Source organism: Phaseolus vulgaris, chromosome 9 (assembly GCF_051622355.1).
Source record: "Phaseolus vulgaris cultivar YP4 chromosome 9, ASM5162235v1, whole genome shotgun sequence".
In the NCBI taxonomy this organism is placed as follows: domain Eukaryota; kingdom Viridiplantae; phylum Streptophyta; class Magnoliopsida; order Fabales; family Fabaceae; genus Phaseolus; species Phaseolus vulgaris.
In genome coordinates, this window is record NC_143506.1 from 11,019,207 (window position 1) to 11,036,373 (window position 17,167).

Consider the following 17,167-nt stretch of genomic DNA (forward strand, 5'->3'; position numbering starts at 1 on the left):
AGTCCCTTTTGTTAAGTTTTCATCTAACAACTTTAAGTGTTGATGACATGATGCACATAATGACATTTTTTGCATACATGAAATGTGAAGTTTGGACACTTGATATTATGACATGAAAAATTTGTTTTTATATTTTAGGTTTTACGCATAATGAAATTGGGTGAAAGGAGATTAAGGGTTGAATTGAGAGTATCGCTCGGACTATTTCTACTGAGCTCACTTCTGGTGTTTTTCATTGGGGTTTTGGCGTTTGCAATGTAGTTTATGGTTACCTATTGTGTTTGTAAGGTTAGTTGTTATTGATTTTTACTGTGTGCATTGAGCGAATCCTTGGTTTGGTTGTTTTGTGGGTTTATGGTTTTTTGTGTGCTTCTGTTGGTGTCGATGGTTCAAGCTGATCTTAACGAAGGCACCGTTGGAGAGATCATAACCTCTTAGAAGATTATTCTGAAAATGAGATCATGACAAAGATTTCTTGTTGAAGTGCAAAAGCAAGAGAAGACTATTGAAGAAGAGACGCAAGCCATCATCGATAACTTTGACATTTCCATCACAAATGTGTTAGCCTCAATCTCAAATCTTTCTTCAAGTTTCTTTTCAGTGATAATCCCCTCTTCTTCCTTCTTCTCGGGTAAGCAAAAAAGAAATAAATAGCAAAAGACTCTCAATTGGAACTAATGGAAACAAAATGAGGTAGAAGATTCACAAAGATGGGCCAAATCATAAACTCTAATGATAGTGTTATGTGTGTCCAAACTACACAATCTAATCTTCATGTGCAAACTAATGTCACCTTATAAATAATAACCGTTGTTGGAAACTTGACATAAAAAACCAAATTACACATTTTACACTTGAGACTAAATTAATTTTTTTTAAATCATATAAAAAATTGAATAGAAAAATACTATAGGTATAGGAACAAAAGGATAATTAAACTTAAAAAAAAGTGGGACCATGAGAAATGATAACCGCAAAGACGGTGCGTAGTGAATGAAGCATAGAGAAGCCACGTAATGGGAAGAAAGCCCAAAGGCCCCAAACCACAGAGGGTAGCAGAGGAAATAAAAACAAAAAGAAAAGAGAATATAAAAGAGAATGAGAAGAATGAATATCTAATCCCAAAACACAATTTACAAACCCATCCCTCACCTCATATTTCTTTTTTTCTTTTTTTCTTTCCACAAAACAACTTAATAAATAAAATTGACTAACAGAAACCCAACCCCATTCCCACCATGGACCTCAACCCCCACACGGCGCAACGCCCCGCCACCCACCGCTGCTCTTGAGATGTTCCCGCCGCCGCAGCCACTGACGACCCTCCCTTCCCTGCCGGATCTCATCCTCACGGCCCTCTCCGTCTGCTTCCTTGTCTCCTCCTCCAAGCCAAACATCGCCTCCACCCGCTGCCCCTTCCCACGCCGCTTCCTCAAATTCCCCGCCATGTCCCTCACCGCAACACCCTCCAAAAACACCTCCACAGCCACCGCCCTCAACACCCTCCCCCCGCGCCGTCACAGCTTCGCGTCCCCGCAATCCCTCTCCGACTGGCTCAAGCCCCGCCTCCCCTCAGACTCTTTCGCCTCGTGGGGCGTCAAGCCCGGCACCAAAAACGTGCACAACCTCTGGCTCGAAGTCTCCCAGGGCGAAACGTCCCTCGCCGACTCCACCCCTCCGATTCGGACCGTCCACGTCGTCCTCGTCCGCGTCACCGCCAAAGACGGCAAGCTCCTCGTCGAGTCGCACCAGGAGTTGTCCGATGGAAACGTACGGAAGCGCGGCAGGCCCTTATCAGAGAAGATGAAGCCCAACGAGGACCCCGAGTCCGCCGCCGTCAGAGGCATTTTCGAAGAGCTTGGCTCTGCGATTGTTGGTGCCGGACCCAATCCCGAATTCGCTGACATTGTCACCATCGATCCCAATTCGTACGAGATGCGGGTCGAGGAGCGCGACTCGGGTTCCTACCCGGGTTTGCCGGGTTGCTACGTTTTGCACACGGTCAGCGCCACAGTTGAGGGTTTGCCCGATGGTGATTTTTGCACGTACGAGGTTGATGAGTACGAAGGGGTTTTAGATGAGAAGAATCTTGCGGACAGAGCTGTCTCTGTGAAGAAGCATTATTGGACTTGGGTTAGTGCTGATTCCATCCACACTTGATTCATATATACCTCCTTTTCTATTTTTATAGTTGAGTTTAAGCTGACAATTTTTTCTCTCTTTCTGTTGCAACTTTTTATGGATATCATATGAAATATTGATAGCATCGGTTTTTTACTTGTAATATAGTTTTTGAGATAATAAGGTTGGGGCAAATTATGAGAGTGAAGCTGCTACTTGTACATCATGTCAATAAACCACGGCCATAAAATTTGCTGTTATTCTGCCTTTTCTTTATTCTCTTTTATAACTTCACTGATCTGCATTCTGTCTTTTGCTTCTCAGTTCTCCTACTGATCCCATTTAAACTATCTCTTAGGTTTCATTTCATATGAATTGCCAAGTTTCTTTCTTGAATGCCAACTACTCACTCCATTTGTTAAAATGAATTTGGAAACAGCAGTGGTATTCAGATAATAGTTGTTGCTAATGCTTTCAGTTTGTGTTGCTATTTCAATTAAATTCAATCTTGATCGTTCTAATTACAAGTATCATAATGAAATAGATGCATGTACGTACAAATTTCTTTTGAGAATCAATATGTTTTAAACAAAAATGTAGTTCGAGTGTAGTTCATAAGTTGGTCATTTGCCGCCATACATAAAACACGAATCAAGCACACTAATATGTAACATCTTGGCTCGAAACTAGTGATGGTAACTCCATATGAAGAACTGGATATAATATCCAATTGTGATTAGTGACAATAGTGTTCCTGTAAGCCACGCCAGAAACTGGCGTGGCCAAACCAGTTAGTGAACCCGTCACATTTTCTATCTAAATTTGCATTGTGATTTTGGAATACTATCATTGAGTTGAGAATCTTCTGCACCCAAAATAATCTGCAGTTGGGAATACGTAAATGATTAATAAAGACAAATATTTAATACCGTGGGCGTAAAAGTTTATAAAAGAGAACAAAAAAAGCTCAGTTAATAACGCATAGTGGTCCAAGTTTAAGGAATTTGTTTTCCTTTAAATTAAACACACAGAAAAAGTGAGGAGAGTTTTGCCCTATTAATAAGTTCACTTGTCTCAACCTAGATTAATCCGACCCAAAACGTCCAAGACTTTCTCTATTTTTTTTAAAAGTTGTTTCATCACATCACATGAAACAAATTATCATTCATTAATTTTGCTAATTAGGTGTGTTTTCACTGTTCAAAATTCCTCCAGCATCGCGTGGTCCCAGTTTTTATTCTTTTAGTAAAATCGCATCACAGATTAAAACTAGCACCATTTCCAGATTAACAGTTATTTTAATAGAGGTGGCGTCCTATGCTTAATCACTAAGTCTGCTTCCAAAATTCACAGATAAAATTGACAGATAAAAAAAAGTATGGTAGATGAGTACCTTACTCATTTGCTTATATACTAATAATGGATGAGTAGGGTAGAAGCAATCTATACGTATGTATGTAACGGACTAATAATATGTACTCAACAAAACTTTTTTGACAAATGTGTTAACATACCTTCAAAAAGTTACACGTTGTTGAAGCAAACTAAGTTGATTCTCGGGGTTTTCACTTACCAACGCGTTGCCTATTTGGAAGCGACTTTCATGTCCATAAAAGCCACTGCACATCAATTTTTTCAAACGTAAAGTATCAAACTAATGAGCCTAGCTGCACTTCGAAAGTTCTGGTTCTCAACAAAGAAATCAACAGACAATTATTGGGTCACCTTTTGCCTCAACGTCAAGGTACACTTTTTTTAGGTCAATTTCTATAGGACTTTACTCTCATTTGTAATTAACATTTAAATCAAAGTTATTTTATCGATACTAAACAACTTTCGTATTTCCTAAAAAAAACGCAAGTTCTTATATATTCCTCTGAGATTTTTCAAAAATAATGTTCATTTAATCCTTTTATACACAACTAAAACTTTAAAACATTGATTCACTAATGGTCTATTTAGATGAAAAGAAAAGAAAAAACAAAAGAGAAAAGGTATGAATGATTATATATTTTCTTTCTTTTTTCCTCTCAAACAAATAGCAGAGTAATGAGTTGTGTTATATTCATGGTCTAAGCCATGTTACTTGAAGACATTGTAATTTCTGAAAGTAGAGGGCTTTAAAGTTACTTTTTGTAAAGAATTTCTGTTGGGGTTGGTATCCTTGTTGGCTGACTTTGTTTATCAAAATCCTAAGTGGGACAAGTATTTGCCATAATGCTTCTTTCTACAATTCTACTCAATGTGGAAGAGGGTTCTCGTTTTGAAGACTGGCATCTATATTTTGTATCAACCTTGTTAGACCAGTTGAAATTACTTTATATGCATACATCTTTTGGACTCTGGAATTTGTTAATGGTGTGGAAGTGTTTGCTATTGTCAAGTTCCTTTGTTTTTTCTTGCCATTTTCACGTTAATATCAGTTCCAATTTGTAGGGACCGGTAGGTAGAGCTTTTTGGCTTTTATAATCCTGAAAAAGTTATCTGACTTTACATTATTTGAGCCACTATGATTTTATAAGTATTATGATAATCTCATGTGAGCTTAAACTAATTACCAAACTTGCTGCTTTAACTTTTGTAGGTTTACGTTTTACACATCTGTTTGGTGAGCCATTAGCTTCCAATAGCAAAACGTATTGTTCAAAGAATTCTTCCCTTCATATTTCATAATACTATTTTTTTTCAGATTGTAAAAGTATCTCAAAATACTACAGCCTATAGAAGATGAACACAAAATCAGCAGAAATATAAATTACTTTAATCAAACGTGGATTCTTCATGTGAATTTTTTAAAATATTTATAAAATGCCTAACAACAACCATTCAGAGCTTTTGACTTAGTTAAATAAATATATCATAAGTAAAAGTTTTTCAACTGGCAGCTTCAGCATATGCATGTAATTAAGAATTCCGAGAATGCTGCCATGGTTGTGGTTGCATTGATGAAGGAGTAGCTCTTGACAATGAATGCGTGAGAAAAAAGCAGTAAGTAAAAAAGTAATTAAGTTTTTAACTATGAATCCCAGAGTTACCATTCCCTGGTATATTCATCTGAGACATGCATGGCCAGTATCATCTCTTCTTGTTCAAAAAAGAGAGAAAAATGTAAGCTGATTCATAGTTACCAAAAGTTTGATTAAAGTAAAGCATACATGATTCTTAAAGGCAAGGAATTGACACTTATGTGATTCTCCAACGAAAGCTACCAATTTTTATCTCTTTTCTTTCACTCTCTCTTCTCCGAATCACATCTACAGATTCTTCAATCAAAGTTTTTCTCCTTCGCATCCACAAAATAAACCAAAGAAACAAAGGTGACCCAGCATCTACTCATGGATCCACTTCCAAAAGCCACTAGTGAGATACCATGAAATCCAACGATCAACTGATTTTCACTTCTATTTTTACCATCACGAGCAGAGCAAAACAAATTTAAATAGATAGTGCGAGGAAAAAAGAGAGAAAGAGAAAGAGAAAGAGATGAAAATAAAAGGCAAATTAAAGAGATAAGATGAACCATCTATAATATCTTTTCATTTTCACTCACAAAGTGTAACCTTTTGTCCTATCATTAACATATATTTTATTTACAAATCACTTAGTGGCTGCAAAACACGTTTCAATACAAAGCCAACCAAAATCTGCAAACAAGAAAGCTTGAAAACTCGCCTCGATATGAGTACTGGATTATATCATTATCATTTATATGTTGAAGTTAGCAAGATGGTGCTAAATTTAAATTGTGGTAGAGCACTGCGTCCCTTGCTTGGAAGTGAGAGGACCAGCAGGAGTAGAGGGTCCAAAGGCATTCATAGCAACACAATTAACATTGAACCTGTAACGTCCAGAGACCCATGTTCCCACCTTCCAACGAAGCTTTCCATTGGCTTTCAGATTCAAAACTAGTCTTCCAACAATTTGATCACGACCCAGTTCATAGCCAAGAGAGGGAGCCACAGGTAAAATGTTTCCCACCAGAGAGGCTGTTATGAGATTACTCTCCTCTTGGCCCTGGTAGAAGGGTGGCACAGGGGTGTCACCGGTAATTTGCTGCGCCTTGTAGGTTGCATAGACTTGAATCTCATCGTAGTAAATGCCAACTTTCTGGTTCGGGTTCTTGGAGAGAAGGGTGAGTTGGATGGAGGAGTTGAGGTTGGGGCCTGAGAGACTGAGCTGGTAGATGTCAACTTCTTTGAGGGAGAATTGAGGCTTGGCAGGGTGGAGGACGAGCCAAATAAGAAGTATTAGTAGTAGGATTGAGGTAAAACAGGCTGATAAACTGAAGTAGAGCTTCTTGTAGTTGCTCTTAATTTTCAATCCTTCTTTGGCAGCACAGTGTTTTGGAGAGGGTATTGTGATTTTAGACATTTGTGAGAGAAAGAGGGAGAGAGAGAGAGAGAGAGAGAGAGAAAGATGAAAGAAGGGATGCTTACAACGTTAAGGAAGAGGGGGGCTTGTGGTTTATAAAGAGAGCAGAAAGCCACAATTATTATCTGCTAGCATGCTTTTGACTGGTAGCACTAGGATTTCCCTTGTGGTGATTAGTCTTTAATAATTATTATTATTATTATTATCAGATATTAAAGCCTTAAAGCTTCTGGAAAATTTATACTGTAAGGAAATTCTGGCATGGCATAGACGCATACGCTTCTAACTAGCATGGGTAAATTCAGCTGTTATGTTTGCTGAAAATTTACATAACTTTTCTAGGCTTCTGAATCATGTATACATACCCTTGTTCACCTTCTTTTTAAAAGAATAACAATGTTATTTAAGTATGATTACTTTCAGTTCATCAATTCACAGAATAGATTACTATTTACTTTGGAAGTAAGACTAGGAAAAAGTAAAAAACACATATTCTAACATACTTTTTCACTTTGCCTTCTCCAATATAATTACCATTAAAAGAAGTACATACTTTCTTCAACCCTATTCACAAGATTTTTAAGCAATTTATACACTTAAAAAAACAATTAAAAACAACAAATTTGTCTGGTGTTCTAAAGTTATCCTTTCACCTTTAAAACTATAATATTTGAGAGAGACTTTGTAACCCATGAAAGATGAGGAAAAGGGTCCTTGGGTATGTATGCACTTGGTTGGGACACGTAGAATGAACTATTAGAACGTGTAGTTTGGTTCAGCCGAATGTCTCTGCATCATTTCCATCACTTTTTCTTACCAAACTACATATTTTTTCAAAATCTTTTGCAAAGAAATACTAGCGAAGTTTCAGAGGTACAGGGGGAGCTTTAGCCTTTTCCCCTGAAAACAAAATTTGCACTTTCATGGTTCCAATGTTAAGAGCACCATAAAGTTGACACAGATACACTGTAGAAAGCCTAGAATGTAACCCAGTTGTGTTAATGCAATAGGTATTTACGGTTATTTTCATGGTACCTCTACTTCTTTTCTTTAGGCCGTAAACCGCTATGGTCGTTTTCACCCTTTTCTGTAATGAGATGATTGTGACTGCCACACAACGCTAAGAACCAAATATGTGGCAATAACTGTCCCCTATCCAACCTGTTCTTTTTGGCGCAATTGGGTCTGCAGTAGCTTGCTTTTTCAAAAGATCTTATTTCAGACAAAACTTTGTTTGAGCAATTTAAGCAACACAGAGAAAAAGTGCAAGCTGAATTGAACACCCAACCTCCTGTAATTCATAAGAACTTTGATATTTAAAACTCTCAAGCATTCGATAAAATGGCCTTACTTAAAGTGTTCTAATTCTCTAGGGAACATTACCAATCAAAACTTCCAAGTAAAGGAAATATCTTTAATGTGTTCTTTGTATACTGCTTCATTTCTTAGACATTGAAAAGTTATGTATGTAGTTTGAAGACTAAGGAACAAGCAACAATATCATGGTAAAGAGCACAAGCCAAGTAGCCCCTATGAAGTGCACGTCACTAGTGGTTATTACCACCTGCAATCAAAGAAGAGGGTACACCATAATTCAGTGGGCCCGAGTTCCTCCTGCAAATATATTGGAAGCCCTATTGCCTTAAGATAACTCAGATAAAGATAATTTTTGGGAATTGCAAATTAAAACGATAGTATATATAGTATAAACAATATGATAGTGGCACGATGATTGAAGGGAAGAGGATACGGTTATAGGTGATAGCTCTTTAAGCAATAATGGGGTGATTATAAAAGAAAGGCAGAAGCAAAGCTTCTTTTGTAAAAAGAGACGTAGAGGAAATAGACTAAATGCCCTTTTTTCATGATTGGAGATATGGCACAAATGGCCTAGTGGCGTGCCCTCTCGCTTCTGCCTATTGGAAACAGTGTGATGTGTTATTCAGAAAATTGCTCAGACTTGTGCTTCTGATGATTTTCTAACCCTCAGTTTCATGGTTAGATTGGCATGAATAGTCTTGATGAACTTTTAAGCAGTTGATTAACCGAATAAATAATAATCATAATAGTAGTTAAGTAAAGGATTACCAAGTGAAGTTCCATCATGCATATCAACACATGGTAATGGGGGACCATTTCATTTCTTTAATTTTGGGTCATTTGCCCACATATGACCCTAGTTAGAAGTTTAGATAGGCCATAGCAGAGACGTTTGACATTAAAAGTAACTTTTTTTTCGGTTTTTATTGAATATTGATCCTTCAATCAAGAGAAGATGATGCTCCCATAACCTAGTGATTTCTCCTCTTATCACCTTTGTTACTTAATTTTGTATTAATAACCCTTGAATAATCCGGAACATAAAGATTCCATTATGTTCATATTATTTGTCACACAGTATTTTACTTAGATTTATTGACATTATTAAAAGTTCCTTTTTCTGTTATCATTGAGTATTGATCCTTCAATCAAGAGAAGTTGATGACCCCATGATCAAGTGTTTCTCCTGTTTTCAGCTTTGCTTCTCAATTTTTTTTGTTTATATCTTTGCTCATGGATCTTAAAGACTCTCATGTGCAGATTATTTAAGGGAAACTTTTTGCTTAGTTTTCAGAGATAAAATAAAAGTTCCACACTTCTAGTTATATTGGTTTCTTTCCTTTTCTTTTTTTTCATTTTCTATATTTAGAAGAATTCCCCATAACTTTTTTTTAATTCAAAACATAAACTAAAGACCTTAAGCCTATATGAAACTAAATAAATTGCTAACTTAGAATAGTGATTATGTTGGTTATTTGAATAGCTGAATATTCGGTTGAAATAAAAAAAGAATCATCTTCAAATTTGGTTGTTGGGAAGTAGAAGCAAGGAAAGGGTATGGTGGGGGAGTGAGTTGTTTAAACTTTAGACAACCTTTGGCATTATTATTTCCAGAATGCAAAAGGGTCACCTGATGTTTGGCTACTACCATTTGTCCATTTCTAAACTATGTATTCTGTTTCTGTCTGCATACATTTTTTTCTTAAATTTTATCCACAAACTTAATCAAGAATACAAATGCTCTATTGCTACCTGCAATTCTTGAACGCAAACACGACTCTATAATTTTCAATTTCACAATTCAAAAATTCAGGTGATAAGGATCCCAACTCTGATATTAGCACGTGAAGAGGAATTGTTTTAACCTCTGCTTTTTGTTTTGCTTCTTTGTATACATTGAAAGTGTGTGGACAAAATTTTTGAAAAGAAAAATCACGATGTAACATTTATTTAAGAAAATTATAAAGGATTTGAGAAAAAAAAAATAGTATCAAACGTTTTGTTCTTTTAAAAAAAGAACTCGTCTTAAAATTCTTCGAACAGGTTTTTTGTTAAATTTATTTTTTCTTAAAAAATGCCTACTTTAAAATAATATATGATTGAATTACGCTTTCCCTCTAATTATAGAAGTTACACTTTTCTTTCTCGTGAATGAATATGCATTATACATAAACTCCTGTGCAACTAATTTTAAACCTTTATTATCAATTTGGAGACTTCGAAAAATAAATAAAAATTGTAAACAAAGATTCAAAACTAATAAGAAAGTTTAATATTTGATTTTATCTCTTTTAAAAACAAAATTAATATTAGTGGACAAAATAAGTCAATAACATAAACAGTTGCAAAAGAAAGAAAATGTTATTAAAATGTAAGTAAATCATTATTTTGAACTACAATGAAAAGTTGGTCACAAACTACGAAATAACATGGCAAAGCCATTAAAAAGGTAGATGGCGTCCTGATATCATGCAGCTTCCAATGGAAATCAATCTTACTTCTTTTTCTATTTTTCAATTCTCCTTTTGTGGGGATGGAATATGGGTAGTGGTGGTGGGACGGGAATCACTTTCCAAACTCTTTCATATGCACTCTTTTAGAAAAGTTTGCTTGCTAAACCTGCAACCACCTTAGGTAAACCAAATTTTTACGAGAAAAGAGGTGGGTAGTTAATATTAAAAAAAAATCATTAAGTTATGACAATATATAAGAATTCTTTACGTTATCAATCAGTAGCGAGTCCTTGTAAGAAACAACTTCTTAAAAGTAAATAAATAATGTGGCACAAATATCTCTATAAAACTTTATAAAATTACAATGATATAATAATACATTGGGTATATTATTCACGATCTACAACGAAGGAAAATGAGAAAAATGGTTTTAGAAAGCATGTACAGAAATCTGGTATTTAAGGATTCAGGAAAACAAAATTTTGAAGCAACTATATACTATGAACTCATGCTCTCCTCTCCAGCAAGTCAGAAATCTGTGAATGATCATATTCTTTACCATCTTGTTCTGCAACAAGACCATCAGGAAGAACTTGACGAACAAACTGTCCTTTCACTCTGGGACGCTGCTCTGCTAGTTTCTTTCTGCTCTCATATCGAACCTGTTTAAAAGTATAAGAGAAAGTTAGCATCTTTCTTAAACAATGGTAGTCTTCCTATAATAATGTTACACAGATAGTAGTGGTGAACCTTTTTCTCATAGCATCTCTCTTTTCTTTTCAACCGGAATTTGTTTAGTGCTGCTTCTCTTTGGATTGATCGATGGGAGTTTGCATTGTTTGTGAGGTCCTCATTCTTGCTCTCTGAAGCTACCCTGACAGTGGTAACTTGATCAACGTTGCTTATACTTCCACAGTTGCTTCCATAACCGATGCTGTTAAGATGGCTTGCGTTTCCATTACAGAAACTACTCGACACACTTTGATCAGTTGTAGGAGAGATATGCCCTCGAACCTCTGCATGTTCTGTTTTGTGCTCCTGTGTGTACACAATGTGGTTCTGGGAACTGTTTCCATTTGGACCAAGAGATTCATAAAGCTGCTCCGAACTACTCTCTTTCATGTTTGACTGATGAAAAGCATTTTGAAAGTTTGGTTCAAGAAGCACAACTGAACTTGGACTTGGCATTGTTGGTGGACCTGACTGTGTACGAAACATTGAAGGATGTACAGAACCATAGGCTGTCCATAGATCATTGAACCTTACACCCTTTACTGGAATTGGGAGAGAATGCACTTGTTGAGAGTGTGAGGTTGCAAGTTCAGACTCTTTTGATTGGACTGTAGTTGGAGACACCATATATCTTTGCATACCTGGTGTTGAACTATCGGAGTTGCAGCCAGTAACAACGTGTGAGATGCTTTCCTTACCATTTGCTCTCTGATCTCTTTGTTGATCAGAGAAGTTAATTAGCGCTGCAGGCGTCAATACTTGCAATTGCCTGTTAGTATACCTGCATCAATTTCAATGGTAAGCATATAGAAATTCAACAGGGCAGCGTATTTTTACGAGGCCAATTGACAAAATCCATAGACTTACTAACTTCTTCCCCCCTCCTAAAGAAGACACAACCCGAACTATGTAAAATTTAGTTATCAAAAATGGTCTGAAGTTCCAAGAATTAAGCCCTTTTTTAAAATAAGTTTCTCAAAATTATCAGTCAATAATTACCATCCTTTAATATATTTCAGCAGGTAATTTTAATAAAACTGAACTCAACCTTTTAGTTTGTTTAAGGCCTTTCATCCCTGGAACTCCTTTATATTAAATTAATTAAGGAAGATGTGCAGACATATAGCAACCAACTGATTTCTACCAGTTAAAGAGAACTAGAAGGAACTTCAACACAATTTAAAATGAGGATAACAAGAGATTATAGCAGTTACCGCTTGAAGGCTGAAGCATTAGAATGCATCAGGGTGTGCCTTTCTTCAGTGAGTTCATTCTCAAAGCTGCTGGGACGAGATCTTCTCAGAGAAAGATCTAATTGAGGAGAAAGGTCAACTTTGCCCGTGCAATCAACTGTGGGACTCTTTACCATGCAGTTGGGATGAGTATGAAATGCTCCTATCAAGTCAATAGCTTCCCTGGAAGAGTTAATTTGAACATAGTGATTGTCATGAGCCTCACCACTGATGCTAGCATTCCCCAAATGCTCTGGATCAGCATCCTTGTCATTAGTTGTGCTTGCCTCACCATTTCTCTGCATAGTTAATCCTAAAAAAATACAAGTTCGGTTCAATTTTAGACATTCTTCCCTTTCAAGTAACTAAATAACAGAAGATTTGCAATAAAGTGGTAGAAACTTACCTCCAGCATGACTGTCATTCATCATCAATGTCCGTCCTAAACGAATGCATGTTTCAACCTCTTGTGTCTCTGCTCCATTTGGATATTCTTCCCCACATTTCGCTGGAGAAAATTCTAGCGTGTTATCCACAGGGCCACTCTCAGCTTCCAAGTCAGGCTTAGTACAAGAGCTCTGCAACAGAAAGCAAACATACAGAACCTATATGAAAACTTCATTCAGACAACCTAAACTGAAAGCAATCTTTTCTTTAAACTATAAGAGGTTTATAGAAATACACAAACATCTAGTTGAAAATATAATGCATTTGAAGTACACCAAGGAAATGTAAATTTTGGAGGACTGTTGCCATACCAAAAGGTGATATGCTTTGGTAGTGTTCCAAAGAAGTTAAAAAGACAATTTACTTAAGAAATAACTGTTGGGAAATTTCAGACAGATATGATTGAATTTCCAAGCTGATTAGCATTTGGAATGCAAAAGAGACAACGGTGGAGACTGTAATGAGTGTAGTATTACATTATCCTAGCATCCTATTAAGAAACATTCTAGTTCGCAATGAATTAAGCAGCAAAAAAAGTTATATTGATAATTAGATGGTTCTATCTGCATCCCCTGGAGTATGGTGACATACCCAATGTATGTAATTGTGTTGTTCTTCGTCCTCGCACAAATGTCTTCAAATAAATGCAATAATAATAACTTCTAGGTTTGGAAAACTAACCTGTGCATCACTTCCTTTCTCAATTAATTCCATATTTATCTGAATGCAGGCAGCATCACCACTTGAACGATTGCTAGCAGCATTATTTTCAGCAGTGGCTTCAATCTTCTGCTGTGCAACACTCTCATCTTGGGGACCATTTGTGCCAGTGGCTGACTGACAGGGAAAATATAATAAATTAAAATTTCAATAAGTTATCAATAACATGTGACATTTTTAAGGAAAAAGGAACTGAAATGAGTGAATAGGAGTCCTACTGATTGTCTTCTCCAAACATGTTGCCACAAATTTCTCAGTTCATTTTTCCTTATTGGCTTAACAAGATAATCGGCAGCACCTCTCAGCATGCATTTGTATACTGTGCTAATTGAATCTTTGGAAGACATCACTGGAAAAACATCAAGAAATTCAGATCAATACTTCAGGTGTTAACAAAGTTAGAAAATTCAGTAACAGCTAAAATATTTAGCAGTGATATCATACTTATGACAGGGATGTTTTTGCAAATATCATGCTCCATAATCAACGTAAGAAGAGCATAGCCAGATATGGATGGCAAATCCACTTCGGTCAGTATAAGATCAACACTCCCCGGTCTTCCCTTGAGTAATTCCCACGCCTTCAAGCCATCAGAAACTGCAGCCACTGCTCAGAACAGATGGACAAAGTTATTTTGAAGTTCTAAGAGTGTGTAATTAGTTTCAAATACTTAATTTTCTCACATTAAAGCATTAAACAAGAAGAGAAGGTCCATAATAGAAATTCTTTAAGCAAATTGACAACTAAAATAATTATATCATGCAAGAAAATAATTGAATAACGTAAGCCTGTAGTTTCCAAACTGCCAAGACTCTTAAAGCAAGTTGAAAGGAGCCATTAGTTCCTTAGACTTTCATTGAACCCAGATCCCCATCACATAACCTGTCAGAAAATAGATAATTTCTTTTAAAAAGGAAAAAAAATATTAAAACGTTGCAAAAGAAATAAAAGGCCCATTTTTGTGTACACAGATTTTCATTTCTCTCCCTAACTTATTTTTCTGTATTAAATCCTTATAAGCTTTCCGACTGCTGCCAACTTTATATTACCAAAAATCATATGTCAATCCTTTCTAATATTGAGACTCCAAAGATTTCGATTTCCTATACCCTCTTCTTCTTCCTGCCCGCACCCCCACCCCCCAAGGTTTACAACCAATCAAATTTACGGTTTCATCCCTGAAAAACAGAACAGAGACAGGGAGGGAAAGCAGAACAAACCAATTCACATGCTTATTTCACAGCAAACCATTGAACATGCAAGCCACAGAAAAGGAGATAGAACAGAACCTAACCAAATGCAAAAGGAAAAACAAACAGTAAAACTTAAAAAAATTGCAAATTATAATATTGACCATAAAGAAGCAAGCAAGTTCCCATATCCAGGTCGAGACAACCGCAGAAGAAAAAATATTAAAAAAAAACAAACACAAACCCAAATTCACAAAAGAGAGAAAAAGAAGAACCAAAAGAAAATCAGCCTCGTGAAATTAAAGACAGAAGCGATAGAAGAAGGTTTTCTAACCTTTGTAGCTGCATTTTCTGAGAAGCGCAGCTATAATCTGCCTTGTGGAGTCATCGGCTTCAACCAACAACACCCTCAAAATCATCCTAGGCAGAAACTTCTCCCATCTCATCAAGCCCTTCAATTCACCCTTGCTAGCACTCGCACTCTCTTCCTTCTCCACTCTCACTGACTTCTCTCCGCTCATCACCGTCTCCCCCATATTCCAACCGAATGAACCCAGGTACCGGAATGGCACTACAGCATCAGAATTCAGAATCTTGGCGGAACCAAAACCTCTTTCACCAAGCACACAGAGAGAACAACAATCTCATATCTTGTATCCAATTCTGGTGGGTAAATACATAAAAAAGCAACAAAGAAAAAGGCGATATGTGGAAGCAATGGTGGACGGAGAGACACCGTTAAGTTTAACAGCGAGTTGATCGAACGGCGTGGGACAAGAGAGAAACATTAACCGCCCTATGATCGAACGGCCAGCGAAAATATCCTTGTTTACGAAAATATCTAGACACTTGGAGGCGGTGGCCCACATGCTCCACGTCATCAATCAGATCTGATTTTCGACCAAAGATCTAAAGCAAAAAAGCCATTGGGTTCTCGTGGTTGGTGCTGGTGGTGGATATTTTTTCATCCTCTTTTTTTTTTTTTTTTTCTTTTGGCTCTTATTATTTCGCTCCTTCCGTTTCCATCCAAATCCAAAATATCACAATTTATTATCTCTCTGCGGGCATTTGGATATTTTGGTGTGGGCCCCGCCGCCACAAAGATATTAAAATTAAACCCACTCTCTCTCTCAGATATTTTTGAGTGCATCTATCCATGGTCGACACCGAGACACGTGGCTCTGTTCTAGGGGATAGTCTTGTTTTGTGGCTTTGAAGTTGTCAAACGCTGTATACCACACCCCCAAAGCCTCACGCGCCACACCTCTTCCGTGTTCCAAACACGCTCTTCCGTTGGATGCTAGAATATCCCATGGCGTGGGTCCCCCTTCTTCTTTGACTTTGTTTTTATGAGTGTAGGTGTGGTTCAGGGGTGACGCTCAAACCAACCTAGGACACTTTTCGATATCCTATTTGCTCCCACAAACCCTTCTTCTTTTTATCTCATAATCAACTCTCTAATTACTCCTTTTTTCCTTAACCACCATAATGCTTTCCCACTAATTCCAATCTCTACCACTATTTTATTTTTCCTCATTTCTCTCTTTCTTTCTTTTTCTCCTTCTTAATCCTCATCCCTTCCTTTTCTTTTGCAAACTATAACCCTCAACACTCCATAACTTTATTTCTTCCCAACCACTAATCAATCAGATATTGTGATGGCTATATTATGTAATAATTCAATAACAGTCTCATAATTAAAAAAATGGACTTTTCAATTTTAAAAAATAAAATTAATACTTTATGCAATTTCTATCATAACCTACTTATGATCAAATTTAGCTGAGACTAATTTAGTTGGCATGAAGTTCTTTTATGAGTGAAGCTGTACAGTACAAGGACTAAACTTGGATTTGAAACCAAACAAATTATTCCATTTTTTTCTGTTTATTCTTTTCCACATTAGTTTATTTCCTAATTATTAGTTCTAAACGAGAAAACTTTCATTTAGTAATCCATTTTGTGTTACTAAAACTGCTATTTTTCCACATCTGTATTATTTTTTTAAAACACGTGAGCAATTAGTTAGTATTGATTTATAAGTGCTTGCTATTGTTAGTGAGTGTTGAGTGCAGCTATAGTCTACGTAGCACGGACAATTAGCACTAACACTGATACGATACGAAGATACATAAAATTTCTAAAATCTAAGATACGGAAATATGGATCTATAAATTATATAATTATGAATTATATAAATTGACAATAAAGATTTATTATGTTTCAAATTATTTTTTGGAACGGAAAGATTTTTTTCATGACTGGTTCACAAATATTTGTTTCTTATTTTTATAATCATAATAATAATTTATACAATGAAGTTTGAATTTTTAGAAAATTAATGTTTTTTTCCTTTTTAAAACTGTGTTAGAACTGTACTAGAATTGTCAAAAATCTAACAAATACATTTTGAATTGGACACTTCACGGATATATGTCTTACAGGTCTCATACGAGTGTCGGTGTCCGATACGAGTACCAGACACCAATACACCATTTAAGAGAGTGTTCAAGCTTCCTATGCTATAATTGTTTAAAATTCTAAATAACTAATTAGAAATAGTATAACTTAAGAGACATGG

At 36.3% G+C, this 17,167-nt stretch overlaps 3 protein-coding genes across 8 annotated transcripts; 1 reads left to right on the forward strand and 2 right to left on the reverse strand.

Annotated features, from left to right (window-relative positions):
• Nucleotides 1-936: 936 nt before the first annotated feature.
• Nucleotides 937-2,381, forward strand: LOC137821594 (RING-H2 zinc finger protein). Its single transcript, XM_068626255.2, has one exon. The coding sequence runs from the start codon at nucleotides 1,294-1,296 to the stop codon at nucleotides 2,158-2,160; it is 867 nt and encodes a 288-aa protein (XP_068482356.1). The 5' UTR covers nucleotides 937-1,293; the 3' UTR covers nucleotides 2,161-2,381.
• Nucleotides 2,382-5,622: 3,241 nt separating this feature from the next.
• LOC137821595 (Late embryogenesis abundant (LEA) hydroxyproline-rich glycoprotein family) lies at nucleotides 5,623-6,575 on the reverse strand. The gene has a single exon (XM_068626256.2). The coding sequence runs from the start codon at nucleotides 6,490-6,492 to the stop codon at nucleotides 5,860-5,862; it is 633 nt and encodes a 210-aa protein (XP_068482357.1). The 5' UTR covers nucleotides 6,493-6,575; the 3' UTR covers nucleotides 5,623-5,859.
• Nucleotides 6,576-10,605: 4,030 nt separating this feature from the next.
• PRR5 (two-component response regulator-like protein) lies at nucleotides 10,606-15,606 on the reverse strand. 6 transcript variants are annotated; one of them, XM_090295949.1, is made up of 9 exons: nucleotides 14,921-15,558; nucleotides 13,841-14,002; nucleotides 13,615-13,745; nucleotides 13,358-13,513; nucleotides 12,636-12,807; nucleotides 12,212-12,542; nucleotides 11,639-11,778; nucleotides 11,016-11,539; nucleotides 10,606-10,927 (listed from the first exon to the last, which is right to left on the reverse strand). In XM_090295949.1, exons 1-9 carry the CDS (start codon nucleotides 15,120-15,122, stop codon nucleotides 10,772-10,774), a joined length of 1,974 nt encoding a protein of 657 aa, XP_090152075.1. In that variant the 5' UTR covers nucleotides 15,123-15,558; the 3' UTR covers nucleotides 10,606-10,771. The 6 variants fall into 6 exon arrangements, with proteins under 6 accessions (XP_090152075.1, XP_090152078.1, XP_090152077.1 ...); XM_090295952.1 differs by having other exon boundaries at nucleotides 13,841-14,278; nucleotides 14,921-15,398; XM_090295951.1 differs by adding an exon at nucleotides 14,617-14,685 and having other exon boundaries at nucleotides 11,016-11,778; nucleotides 13,841-14,278; nucleotides 14,921-15,232.
• Nucleotides 15,607-17,167: the final 1,561 nt, after the last annotated feature.